We start from the raw sequence: 14468 nt of genomic DNA, 5'->3' as shown, positions 1-14468 counted from the left end.
GGACCCTGGTCAGACCCCACTTGGAGTACTGTGCTCAGTTCTGGTCACCTCACTACAGGAAGGACGTGGAAACCATAGAAAAGGTGCAGAGGAGATTTACAAGGAGGTTGCCTGGATTCTGTAGGTGCTAGAAATCCAGAGTAACACATACAAAATGCTGGCGGAATCCGACAGCAAAAATGGAAATTCAGTGTTTCAGGCCAAAGAGTCTTGAATGTATGAGGGAACTAGCATTTTTTTTTTGTCTGTGTTGAAGCCCCGGTTCTTTGGCTCGACTACCACAAGTAAGGGTTGGTGCTCCAGTGAATTACACAGAGGTTCTACACAGTGGAAAGTTCTGACACTCAGAAAAACTGTAGAATAAACACTGTGCCCCACATTCTTGCATGAATACAAAAAGATCTTGTGAAGTTATTTCAAAGAACTGGAGCGTATGGTAGAAATCCCTGGTGTCCTGCCCAAAATTAAATTTGCCAAAACCAATTACTAGTCTATTATTACAATGACTTTGAATGCTTGCCTGTAGGAAATGCAGCAAGCAAAATAAATGTCAGTGTTAATTAAGCTTCAGAAGTACTTCATTGGCTGTAGAGGACTGTAGGGCAACAAAAAGGGGATGTGAAATCAAAATCAGATTTAATATCACTGCAGGCATGTGTTGTGAAATTTGTTAACCGTATGACAGCAGTGCAATAAAATTCATGATAAATATAGAAAAAAAACAAAAAAACTCAGTTAAAACATTAAGTATATATATGTCCATTAAATAGTAAAGTTAAAATTAGAAGTGCAAAATAACACAAATAAAAAAAAGTAGTGAGGTAGAGTTCATGTGTTCAATGTCCATTTAAAAATCAGATGGCAGAGGGGAAGAAGCTGTCCCTAGGTCACTGAGCTAAGGCACCACTCCTTGAAGATGTCTTGGATATTACAGAGGCTGGTACCCATGATAGAGCTGACTAATTTTACAAGTTTCTGCAAATTTCTTAGATCTTTTACAGTAACCCTCCCCCCCCCATACCAGTTAGTGATGCAACCAGTCAGAATGCTGTCTGTGGTACATTTGTAGAAGCCTTTTGAGTGTATTAGTTGACAAACCAAATCTCCTAAAACTCCTAATGAAATATAGCTGCTGTCTTGCCTTCTTTGTAGCGCATCAATAAGTTGCACTCAGGTTAGGTCCTCAGAGATATTGACACCCAGGAACTTGAAATTGCTCACTCTCTCCACTACTGATCCCTCTTTTGAGGATTGATTTGTGTTCCCTCATCTTACCCTTGCTGAAGTCCACAATTAGCTCTTCAGTCTTGCTGACATTGAATGCAAGGTTGTTGCTGTAATACCCGTCAATTAACTTCACCAACTGCTGCAAGAAGTACTGTACATCCTCTGCTGAGTCTCTTTGTTGATGAAGAAGCAGCAGCAGCAGCTCAGGGGTGATGGTATTGAAGGTTGAACTGAAATCAGCAGAGATCCTGCCATACTGTATGTACCAAGGTGCTATAGTACGAGTTGCTCCTGTCTTTGATAGATTTATTGATGACAATTGATCACTCAACAACATTGTTTATCATTGCATTCTGCAATAACTGGCTGGTAGAAAGTGGATCTTTTATCTCAGTTTTGTAATTCTCACGTTCTATGGTAATTCAATTGATTGCTTCTTGTCTATTTGTGATCTTTGCAAATCCACGAGTTAATGTTTAATGCAGAGGTGGGAAATTCTAAGTTTTTAAAATCTTTTTAATAATTCATTTCTGAAATTATCTATATTAAAATCCTGTGGTATTAGAGTTGTCTTGAACATTTTCTTATCTACTAAATTTCAGATAATTAGTCTGGATGGAAAGAGAAATCGGAACCGTGAAGCGCTGAGGGCGTTACAAAATAGCAGCGAATCGGGTATGAATACCTTTGGCAACTATTAAATAAATAATAGCTATTAAATAGATAGCTAGGGCTGTGAGGCAATAAAATGCCAAATGCACTTTAACACAGAGAATCATCAGGTAATGTATTTGGGGAGGTGTAACAAGGCAAAGAAAGAGTCTGTGAACAAGAGGATAATGAAAGGAGTGGAAGAACAAAGTGCCCTTGGAGTGTATGTCTACAGATCATTTAAAGATCACATGGTAGGTCAACAGGATAGATAAAAAGACACACAGGTTATTATTCCTACAAAACACAAGATATGAGGTTATGATAAAATTGTATAACATAACTAGAGGTTATGTTAGGAAGATAGTGCTATAGTTAATAGAGCTCCTGCCTCATAAACACTAGAGATCCAGTCAAGATGGCATCTGTGTACAGGCTGCTTCAGTCGACATCTGGATAGATCATGAAACCACATATTTTACTACTTTTATGTCTTTGTTTTTCATCTTAATGTGTTTTTGGAACTGTTGGAGCCTGAGATTTTGGAGATTTCTTGGGTGTTACAGCGCTCTACAGTCTCCGAGAGGATTCGGGAGGCAGAGGGAGCTTGCACGAATTTTGTGGCGAGAAGGCTGCGTGTCAATGTTTGACCCCATTACACTGACTAAAGCTTCCGTTGTTCATGGATTCAATCTCCCTCATTGCTTTAATCGGTGGCTGCCTGCTTTTATCGCTGGTGAGATTTCTGTGCTACGGAGAGGGAGCGTGTTGCTCAGGTTTTCTGCGTTTTGGATGTGGACTTGGACTGTGGACTTTTTTTTTTAGTCTTGTGTTTTCTTTTTGTATTCTCTGCTTTTCACCTGATCTTTCTCGTATTTTGTGTGTGGGGGAGGGGGATTTGGGGTCGATGTACCTGTTCCTTTTTTGTTCGTTTTTTTTGGGAGGGTAAGGGGAATTTGGGGTTGACCATGCTGCCTTTCTTTTTTTTTCTTAGTTTTGTGGCTATCTGGAGAAGAAAAATTTCATAGTTGTATACTATGATAATAAATGAACCTTTGAGAGATCTTTGTACAAACCTGATTTACAGTGATGTCTGTGCAGAATTTGAACATTCTGCCTGGGTTTCTTCCTACATTCCAAAACTGTGTAGATTAATTCTCTACCCTAGTGAGTGGTAGAGTCTGGGGGGAGTTTACGAAAATGTGGGGAGAATTTAAAAAATGGGATTACTTAGTATTAGTGTTTAAAAAAATAGTGGTCAATGTTTGATGCAGGCTTGAAGGGCTGAAGGGCCATTTCTGTGATTTATATTTCTGCCTCTATGAATGCAATACCAATTAGGCTGCATAGAACTATGCCGATGCTATTATCATTGATGGTTCTCCATTAGATGGAGATGTAGAGCAATACTTAAAGTTTAATATTTCAAGTCCAGTGATTGTGGTTTTATACAAGTAATTGTCAGCATATTGAAGATCAACATCTGATAGAATAGGCCTTGATATGATACTACCTGTTCCCTTCCTGGGTGATGTCAGAGTCATTATGCCAATGGCATCTCAGACTATGCCTTCTCTATGTGCTTTGTGTATTTCCTGGTTTTGATGCTACAAAAATGCCTCTGCTTTTAACTCTGAGAGTGAATAAATCTGGAAGCTGCTGTCTTGTCAGTTCCTGAATCATCAACAGATGTTTATCATCCCTTTTGTTTGATGGTTACTCAGTTAGAACTGCAGCTTCTCACTGCATTAGAATATGATCAAGGCTAATCTTGTGCACATTCACTGTTTGGGGCAAACAAACACTTTACATGAAAGCAGTTGGCATCTGTAGTGTTATTTCTGCTTCAATGTCGAATGCTAACAGATCCTAACTGGGACAGTGCCTGATTGCATACTCGGTCTCTTATAGGAACATGTATTCCTTAGGTTTAATTTTTTTGTTTGCAATAAAATGTTGATTTTGGTATTCCTTCTCTCTCCAGCTGCTGCCTGACTTGCTGAGTTATTTCAGTGATATTTGTTTTCCTGTTCTGCTTCTAGTTCTTTTTCCAAGACACCTAAAATCCCACTCTTCTCATGAATGATCCTTTTGACCTTCAAAACCACTGATTGATATTCTGAACACTCCCTTCAAATCACTTAACTTCTTCGGGTCCAGGGAGAAGAGCCACCATTTCTCTTTATAGCAAGATTGTTCAGAAAGTCAGTCGTAATGTTCGAAACATTTTTGTAATTGAAAGCAAGAGAAAATCTGCAGATGCTGGAAATCCAAGCAACACACGCAAAATGCTGGAGGAACTCAGCAGGCCAGACAACATCTACAGTACAGTTGACGTTTTAGGCCGAGACCTTTCAACGGGACTGGAGGGAAAAAAAGATGAGTAGATTTAAAAGGTGGGGAGAAAGAGAGAGAGAGAAACCTGAAGGGGGAGGGATGAGGTGAAAAGCTGGGAAGTTGATTGGTGAAAGACACGGGGCTGGAGAAGGGGGAGTCTGATAGAAGGCCATGGAAGAAGGAAAAGGGGGGAGGAGCACTGGATAGAGGCGATGGACAAGCAAGGAGATGAGGTGAGAGAGGGAAAAGGGGAATGGGGAATGGTGAAGGAGGGTTTGGGTTAGCGTATTACTGGAAGTTTTGGAAATCGATGTTTATGCCATCAAGTTGGAGGCTACCCAGTGGGAATATAAGGTGGTGTTCCTCCAACCTGAGTGTGGCCTCATCACAACAGCGGAGGAGGCCATGGATAGACATTGTTATTAAAAGTTGATTTAGTGTCCAATGTAATTGTGCCTATTTCATTTTTTTTCCTGAAACTCAAGACAGCATTTCCACTTGTGTGTTATACTTGTGCCCGGGGTGATCTGTATGTTAGTCTTTTCTAGGATGTCCTTCACCATGCAGTGTTCCTTTTGCTGTATTGTTGGGAACTTGGATTAAATTATCCCAGGAGTTATCAATGGCCAGTTTCCCATAGATAAGCCTCAGTCTTATTGAAAAGTGAAGAGCCAAATGACAGCAGCCTGCTTTCGAAAATACATCAATTAACAGAAATACATTTTTAATTCCAGTGTTCTCTTTTTTTAAACATGTGTCAATATGCTACTAAACTCTAAGGGTCAAGCCAGTGTTGTTTACAATGTGCAATTCCAATAAGGGGCACTGTGTAACACTCCCAATTAATAAGTCTGGCTGGATTATTTGGGGCAATAATGTTAACTGTAGCACAAGTACTGGTGTCATGGCTGAGATCTGCTAACTTATTAGTGACCAGCACCAAAGATATACATCTTGCAGTGTCATGTTCTTCACTTGGAGTCTGACCTCTGTTTCACATTTCTAGTTTTAAAAAAAAGGTTTGCACATCTGATCATCGAAACTCATTGATCACCTTAGTTGATAACAGGTTGTTGTTTTGTTCTTGTATTTCTTCAGGTAATGTGATGGTTTGTTTTGGAAACATGTTTATCAAATTCTCCAAGTCTAGGACCAAGGACATGATTCAGAAAGGTAAGTGTTGTACACAGTTTAAGTGGTATCTGCATTTAAAATATTAGATTAGATTAGATTGTGAGGACACTCAGTCCTCGTTTATTGTCATTTAGAAATGCATGCATTAAGAACATTAAGAAATGATACAGTGTTCCTCCAGAGTGATATCCCAAAAAAAAGGACAAACCAAAGACTAACACTGACAAGACCACATAACTATAACATATAGTTACAGCAGTGCAAAGCAATATCATCATTTGATAAAGAACAGACCATAGGAGCGGTAAAAAAAAAGTCTCAGAGTTCCTGTCGACTCCTGATAGTCCCTGATAGCAGGCGGCAGAAGGGAGAGACTCTCTCTGCCATAAACCTCCAGGCACCGACAACTGTCGATGCATTGGAAGCACCTGACCCCAGCCGACTCTGAGTCCATCCGAAAACTTCGAGCCTCCGACACCGAGCGCTATCTCTGCCGAGTGCTTCGACTCCGCCCTGGCCGCCGAGCAACAAGCAAAGCCGAGGATTCGGGGCCTTCCCCTCCGGAGATTCAGGATCACACAACATCTACGCTGAAGACAACAATGTAAATGATAGTGTAATACAAACCTAGGTGTTTATTATGAATTGCAGTATATTTTGAGTGAGAAGGAGAGATAAATCCCAATCTGGAGAGCCATGCAAGTAAAGGTGTGGGTTAGACTTCATGTAATGTTTTTGCTTTGCTTTGGCAATAGTATTCAAAATACAATTTTTTTTACACCTAATTATTCGGTCACCTTTTATCTGCTTTGTTATTTGAGAAGATAAAGTAATTCAGTTTATGTCTTTGCAATTGAAAACAAGGGGCAAGGGGTAAGGCTTGTGCTAGTACCATGTATCTGGGGATGGAATGGATTATAACACTAAGAATAATGTTACCAAATTGTTTCTCTAGAAGTATCAGCTCTGTTCTGTGGAATTTCCCACAATGGTTGAAATCCATAAATCTAGGGACTGATGAGAATTCTTACACACGATAATGTGGGAAAATGGGATTATCTATGCTGGTTTACAAAACAGATAAGCAGAGTATTTTGCAAATGTTAAGAGACTGGGTAATGTTGGTTTTCAAAGGGTCCTAGGTGACCTTCACATGTTACTTAAAAGTTGGTATGAAGGTGGAGGAAGGAAGCCAGTGTATTTTATAATGTGAGGTAAAGTTGCCCTCAAAGTTCAAGTTCAAAGTAAATTTCTTATCAAAGTACAGATATGTTACCATATACAACACTGAGATTTGTTTTCTTGCGGACGTACTCAGTAAATCCAAGAAACACAAATCATGAAAGACGCAACCCAACAGGATGGACAGACAACCAATGTGCAAGAGAAAAAAAAATGAGCAATAGATTTCGAGAACATGGGATGAAGAGTCCTTGAAAGTGGTTGTGGGACCAGTTCAGTGAATGAGGGAATGAAATTGAAGAAAGTGGCTCAAGATGGTTGAGGGATAATAACTGTTCCTGAACTGGTCGTGTGAGTTCTGAGCTCCTGTACCACTTTCCTGATGGTAGTAGCAAGAAGATAGCATGGCCTGGGTGTTGAGGTCCTTGATGACGATGCTATTTTCCTGCTACTGTGCTCCATGTAGATGTGCTTCGTGGTAGGGAGGGCTTTACCCGTAATGGACTGGGTCATACCCACTACATTTTGTAGAGTTTTTGATTTAAGGGCATTGGTTTTTCCATTCCAAGCTGTGATGTAGCCAGTCAATAAACTCTCTACCATATGTCTATAGAATTTTGTCAAAGTTTTAGATGTTATGCCGAATCCTTGCAAACTTCTCAGGAAGTAGGGGAAGTGCTGTCCTTTCTTTGTCCTCGGCCCGGGAGAGACCCTCTGAAATGATAACACAGAGGGGTTTAAACTTGGTGATCCTCTCCACCTCTGATTTCCTGATGAGGACTGGCTCATGGACCTCTGGTTTCCTCCTCCTGAAGTCAATAATCAGCTTCTTAGTCTTGCTGACATTGAGTAAGAGGATGTCGTTGTGGCATCAGTAGGCCAGATTTTCAATATCCCTCCTATATGCTACTTCATCACCATCTTTAATTCGGCCAACAACAGTGGTGTCATCAGCAAATGTAAATACGGCTTTGGAGATGTGCTTAGCCTCACATTCATAAGTATAAAGCCAGTAGGGCTAAGCACAGAGCCTTGTGGTGCATCTGTGCTGATGGAGGTTTTGGAGGAGATGTTGCCAGTTTGAACTGACTGGGGTCTGCAAGTGAGGAAATCGAGGATTCAATTGCACAAGGAGATATTGAGGCCAAGGTCTTGAAGCTTGATGATTAATTTTGAGGGAATGATAGTGTTGAATGCTGATCTGTAGACAATAAGGAGCATCCTGATGTATGCAATTTTAAGAACCAGATGTGTCAGGGTTGAGTGAAGAGCCAATGAAATGGCATCTGCTGTGGACGCTGTTCTGCTGGTAGGCAAATTGAAGCAGATCCAAGTTGCTTCTCAGGCAGGAGTTCATATGTTTCATCACCAACCTCTCAATGCACTTCATCACAGTGGATGTAAGCGATACTGGACGATAGTCATTAAGGCAGATTACCACGTTCTTCTTTGACACTGGTATAATTGAAGCCTGCCTGAAGCTGGTGGGTACTTTTGAAGTTGAAGCAAGTGATTAAAAATACAGTGAACATTCCAGTCAGTTTATCTGCTCAGGTCTTTAGTACTTGGCGGGCTGTGGTTATGCTGAGACCACCTAGAATACTGTAGAGTTTGGGTCTCCTCAAATAAAAAAAAGTGTTGTTGATGTAGAGAGAATGAAGAAAAAATTCATTGGATAGTTCCAAGAGATGATGGGCTTGCCAATATGAAGAGAGTGAGTAAACTAGGTGTGTATCCCTTCAGAGTTTAGAAGAACGAGTTTGATGGAAGTTTTCAAAATCCTTGCAGGACTTATCACAGTAAATGCAGAAAAGATGCATGTGTGGATGAGTCCAGAACCAGGGGCCATAGCCTTAGATAAAGTGGTAGTACAAATTACCAGTAGCACTGGGACAAGGAGAATTTGTTCAGTCAGTGATGGGAAGTGGTGGTTTAGCCATTGTGATATTTGAAAACTGTGATTAATAGATTTCTGGATACTGAGGGTATTGAGGAACATGGGCTGGTACAGTACATGGAAATAGCACTGAGGCAGAAGATGAAGCATGATTTTGATATATGGCTGAGGAGGCTCAAAGGGTCAAGTGGACTACCCTGCTGCTAGTTTTTGTATTCACAGGTCTCCTATCTTTGGATGCAAATTGTTATCATTGGTGAAAGCAACAGGTTTATCTGCTATGACAGTGGAAAGTCATCATAGAAACTACAGCACGGAAACAGGCCTTTTAGCCCTTCCTGGCTGTGCCGAACCATTTTCTGCCTAGTCCCACTGACCTGCACACGGACCATATCCCTCCATACAGCTCCCATCCATGTATCTGTCCAATTTATTCTTAAATGTTAAAAAAGAACCCGCATTTACCACCTCGTCTGGCAGCTCATTCCATACTCCTACCACTCTCTGTGTGAAGAAGCCTCCCCTAATGTTCCCTTTAAACTTTTCCCCCCTCACCCTTAACCCATGTCCTGTGGTTTTTTTCTCCCCTTGCCTCAGTGGAAAAAGCCTGCTTGCATTCACTCTATCAATACCCATCATAATTTTATATACCTCTATCAAATCTCCCCTCATTCTTCTACGCTCCAGGGAATAAAGTCCTAACCTATTCAACTTTTCTCTGTAACTGAGTTTCTCAAGTCCCGGCAACATCCTTGTAAACCTTCTTTGCACCCTTTCAACCTTATTTATATCCTTCCTGTAATTTGGTGACCAAAACTGAACGCAATACTCCAGATTCGGCCTCATCAATGCCTTATACAACCCCATGATAACAGTCCAGCTCTTATACTCAATACTTTGATTAATAAAGGCCAATGTACCAAAAGCTCTCTGTATGACCCTATCTACCTGTGACACCACTTTTAGGGAATTTTGTTTCTGTATTCCCAGATCCCTCTGTTCCACTGCACTCCTCAGTGCCTTACCATTAACCCTGTATGTTCTACCTTGGTTTGTCCTTCCAACATGCAATACCTCACACTTGTCTGTATTAAACTCCATCTGCCATTTTTCAGCCCATTTTTCCAGCTGGTCCAAGTCCCTCTGCAAGCTCTGAAAACCTTCCTCACTGTCTACTACACCTCCAATCTTTGTATCACCAGCAAATTTTCTGATCCAATTTACCACATTATCATCCAGATCATTGATATAGATGACAAATAACAATGGACCCAGCACTGATCCCTGTGGCACACCACTAGTCACAGGCCTCCACTCGGAGAAGCAATTCTCTACCACCACTCTTTGGCTTCTTCCATTGAACCAATGTCTAATCCAATTTACCACCTCTCCATGTATACCTAGTGACTGAATTTTCCTAACTAACCACCCATGCGGGACCTTATCAAAGGCCTTACTGAAATCCATGTAGACAATATCCACTTTCCTGGTAACCTCCTCGAAAAACTCCAATAGATTGGTCAAACATGACCTACCACGCACAAAGCCATGTTGACTCTCCCTAATAAGTCCCTGTCTATGCAAATGCTTGTAGATTCTGTCTCTTAGTACTCCCTCCAATAACTTACCTACTACCGATGTTAAATTTACTGGCCTATAATTTCCCAGATTACTTTTCAATCCTTTTTTAAACAACGGAACAGTTGGTTGATTTGTTATGGACACTTTTCCTTAACAAAATTCATGAGAGGGAAGGAATGCTCTTACCAGAAATGTGAAAGGAGACTTTACTTGAACATGCACACTCCAGAGCTCCAGAGTCCCATTGGACTGGGTGACTTGTGTGCAGTAGGGTGTAGTGGGTGATCTGGTGCACAAATGTAGAAATCTGGCAGCCAAGTTCTGTAAACATCAGTAACACAAATTACCATTCGCTAATTAATGTTTACTTGATTTAGCCCCAATATAACTTGTTCTTTTTTTCCCCAGATCAAGAGCAGTTGGATGAAGAAATACGTAAGCTTAATAAGCAGTTGAAAGTGAAAGTTAATCGTTTAAATGAAGCGCAAGGTGACTTTATTTATAAAAATTCAATTCCTGTATTTATAAGGCGTCTGGCCCTTATCAATCATTTCAAACTTGTAAAATGTGCTGGTTCTAAATAAGGAGTGTAGATTTATGGGTCACAAAAAAAACAAGGGATTGGTCATTTTAAATTGTCCTCTCTGAGGCCCATGATGCTTTGGAACTCTCTTCCACAAACAACAATGCAAGCAGAATCCTCCTGTACTAGAAGACAGAGGAAGATGTTTGATGAGCAAACAGATATTATCACACCTTTTCTATATGTAAATACATACAGTATTTATCTGTTAGTTCATAACTGAGCCATCCCATTAGTCCAATTGTCCCCTCCTTGTATTCACTAGGCCTGTTTATGGTCTGTCTCACATGCACATTCACTCTCCTTTTTTGTATTATTTTTTCCATTTATCCACAATAAGGATAATTAATAGAAACCTTATGGATTTGGAAAGAAACCAGGGTATTTGGAGAAATACTACACACAGCACTGGAGATCAGGTTGGAGCTTTGAGGCAATATCACTAAGTGTTCTGTCACCCATTGATCAGTAATATATTTGTTACTTTTCACTGAATAATCTACCATCTGATTATTTTGAATGAACAGTCACATTTCAATTCAATATTCAGTATGTGCCAATCCATTTTTAGTAACATCTTTATCTCCAGCTTGAACTTGATGGAACAAGCTTCACATCACCAAGCCTTTTGACAGGGAGATGTTTTGGTGGTTGTGCTTTTGTACCAGTGATCCAGTCAGATGCTGTGATTTCAACGTTCCTTTAAAATCTTTTTTAAGCCCCTCACCCCCCCCACCCCCGCATTCAGCAGTCACCTAAACCAATTCATTCAGCTTTCATTTCCATAATGTTTGAAGGTGAGAAAATACAATGATTGCTTGCGTGTTAAGTTCCTCACACTTCATTGCAGTAAATTGTACGCAAAATACTTGGTCTTTCTGAGGGATAGAACATGGAACTTACTTTCAGCCTATGACTTTTGTCAAAAAAGGCAAAGTAAACATTGTAGAAATATTGTGTAAGTTGGTGAAATTTAGTAGCTGGAGTCACATGTATTACTTTGGTATAGAATTCAACAAAGGTCGTTGCATGGAAAAGATAATCCTCACTACGGCTGCATTCCAGCTCCAACTGCAGTACTTCACACATGGCCACTTTGAAACTGGGGGTCCCTGGAGTTGTTGTGGTTGCATTTAAGTAAAGAATAGATTCTGACCAAAGTCCTCTTTTCACTTTCCTGGCCTGATTATGCACTCCATACAAGTCCTTTGACTATTTGGGGTAAGGGTCATTTAATACGCCATATTCTGTATTTCTTTAAATTCTGGAAGTTTTCTTTTTAAATAATCTGTTGAACTTCACAACTTGTTACATAAAATATTTCCAATTAATGATTAAATATTTCCAAAGTTCTGGCTTCTAAAACCTTTCCAGGCATATTATTCAAATGCAATTTAGATTGCAGTATTTTTGCAGTATCTCCTTTAATTTTACATTTTCATTGAATAATTTCCCTGGTTTAATTTGAATAAGTATCCAAAGATTACATTAATTAACTTTTCATTACTTTATACCTTTTGTAAAGTCCTTCCCTTAACCAGAATTGTAGATTTACCATCTGTGGTTGACCATGTTAAGTGTATTGCTATATATTTTTTAACTGGATCACAATGAAGTGCTGCTCACTTCATTTAGTCCATGATTTTTCTTTAGTTCTTGATTGGGAATGTCTTGCTCACCTCTGCTCTCTTACCACTGTTGTAATAAGGTGACAAAAACTGAGTATTGAATTCCAAGTGGAAGCTCATGGTGTATGGTTGGATTACATTTTAATCACTGGATATCTCTTCTTGCCAACTACATTGGCTCCTAATCGTACAAGACTTCAATTTCAAATTCTCTTCATCCTTGCTTTTTTTTTCAGTATCTTCATGGACTTGTCCTTAATCTGTAACATTTCTACTATTCTCTGAGCTTCAGTCTCTGCACTTCTGTGTTTCCTTAATTTCTCTCCCTTAGTTTGCCAGTCCAAGTATCTCTTACTTGTTACTATTTGCCAAAAGTCCCATTGAACTTTTGAGGTGCTTTCCTTCATTTAAAAAAGTGTATGTAAATCTAAATTGCTCCGTGTTTTATTTCTGGTTGGAATCAATTGAACTGGTGAAATTCTACTTGAATTTAAAGTGCATTGTTTAACAGAATCTTTGGAGAATCAAATCATGTTTTATTTGTGGTGATAATTATGTTTGTATTGAAGGGAGAGGGGAAGAATGTAGTTTTTTTCTTGTTCATACTGATACTTGTTACTTGATTCTCATCCTAGGAAAATCTGAACTCAAAGGCTTTGATCTGACTCCATTAACCCATGAAGAAATGCAGGCCGTTACAAAGGTCCTGAAAAACTGAGAGTGCAAGGTTGACTTTGAAAATGACATTATGCTGTGTGTTGGAGGAAACCATGAACAGCAGAGGCACAACTGCAAGATGGTGAAAAAATTGCTGGTGGAATCTGAGTTCAATGTTCACAGCAATTGGCCCCCTTGGGATTGTGACTTGGAAAATATTATAATTTACTGACCATCCATTTAGCTGTGCATTTATAAACTAGATCTTGTTTGGACCCTGTACAAATGTTAACTTGTCCTCATAGTTCACTGCTTGTAAAATGAATTTTTAAAAATAAAAATATTAATGTATCTTTTTCATTATTTTGTTGTGCTCTTGTTTGCATTGGCATGCCAATCATTTGCCTTCCTGTTTTGTTGGTCTGGCTGTGAATCATGCAGATCCTGTGCTGTATTGACTTTGCTGATCTCGGCTAATAAGTGTTTTTGTTTTATTAAATATTTGTCTTGATGATACACTAGTGATAGTCTCGCTTCCTCTAAATATATACCTAATGGTTATCCTGCTCTTTAGTATTTTTTTGATATGTAGAAACTATTCGGTCCATTATTTTTGAAAGCATCTTCACTTTATAGAATTTTTTTTACATGTGCCTAAGACTCACATTATTGTTTGAGTAACTTGCAGAATAAATGTTCAATCTCTGGCAGTTTACGAAATGTGAACATTGTTTTAAAAAAATCTTAAACAGCCAGTGGTGCAAAAGCTGATGCCTTACATAAGCAAATTCATTTGGTTTTAAAATGACACGTCTTACCTTTCATTTGTTTTATTTTTAAATGAAATAAATTAACTTCTGCTAATTTTGATTTATTACTTACAACCTTGGTATCTGCCCGCTATTCTCTCTCATTCCACTGTTTTTCAGCATTCCCTGATTCAGCCTACACGTGACACCATTTCTGAGTATCAAGGGCTGTGGAACAAGATTCCTTCTAGATAGGGAGGCGTACACCCTCTTGGGCATTGCTCTGTCAACAAGGTTACAACTGATCTTTTGTCTCAATTTTACTTTCTGGCCTGATTTCCCCATAACCTTTGATTCTCCTTTCATCCAAAAAATTATCTTGGCCCTCAATGTACTCTATTTAATGGATCATTAAAAATGATTCTGTTCCATTTAATGCTTTTTCCTGCTTGAGGAATTTAAAGATTTGAAACTGAGGAAAAATCCTTTCTTGCCTGTTGGAGATAGCTGACCCCTTTCAGTTTTGGACTCCATATTCCTTCCAGTGATAACATACTTGTACTTACTATGGTTGGTCTCATTTGTCTAATTAAATAATTTCCTTTACATTGGTGAGACCCATTGTAAATTAGTGGACCATTTCATTGAGCACCTCTGCATCATCTATCACAAGCAGGACTTCCTGGTGGCAAAATGTTTTAATTATGATTATCATTCCACTGTGTTGATCCAAGGCCACCTCTTCTGAGAAGATGATGCCAACCTCAGGGTGGAGGAGCAACACCTTGTATTCCATCTGGTAGCCTCCAATTTGATGATATGAATATTGATTTTTCCTTCCA

At 39.4% G+C, this 14468-nt stretch overlaps 1 protein-coding gene across 2 annotated transcripts in view; it reads left to right on the top strand.

Moving 5' to 3' along the window:
* pdrg1 (p53 and DNA-damage regulated 1) overlaps nucleotides 1–13753 on the top strand; it is a 65680-nt gene extending 51927 nt beyond the window's left edge. The window contains exons 2-5 of one of the 2 annotated variants that reach the window (XM_063041606.1): nucleotides 1830–1902; nucleotides 5314–5388; nucleotides 10418–10498; nucleotides 12856–13753. In XM_063041606.1, the coding sequence (XP_062897676.1) occupies nucleotides 1830–1902; nucleotides 5314–5388; nucleotides 10418–10498; nucleotides 12856–12938 (312 nt within the window). In that variant the 3' untranslated portion in view covers nucleotides 12939–13753. The remainder of the gene's footprint in view (nucleotides 1–1829; nucleotides 1903–5313; nucleotides 5389–10417; nucleotides 10499–12855) is intronic. The other variant, XM_063041607.1, reaches the window with a different exon arrangement.
* Nucleotides 13754–14468: the final 715 nt, after the last annotated feature.

Source organism: Mobula hypostoma, chromosome 2 (assembly GCF_963921235.1).
Source record: "Mobula hypostoma chromosome 2, sMobHyp1.1, whole genome shotgun sequence".
In the NCBI taxonomy this organism is placed as follows: Eukaryota; Metazoa; Chordata; class Chondrichthyes; order Myliobatiformes; family Myliobatidae; genus Mobula; species Mobula hypostoma.
This window is presented reverse-complemented; position numbering and strand designations above follow the sequence as displayed.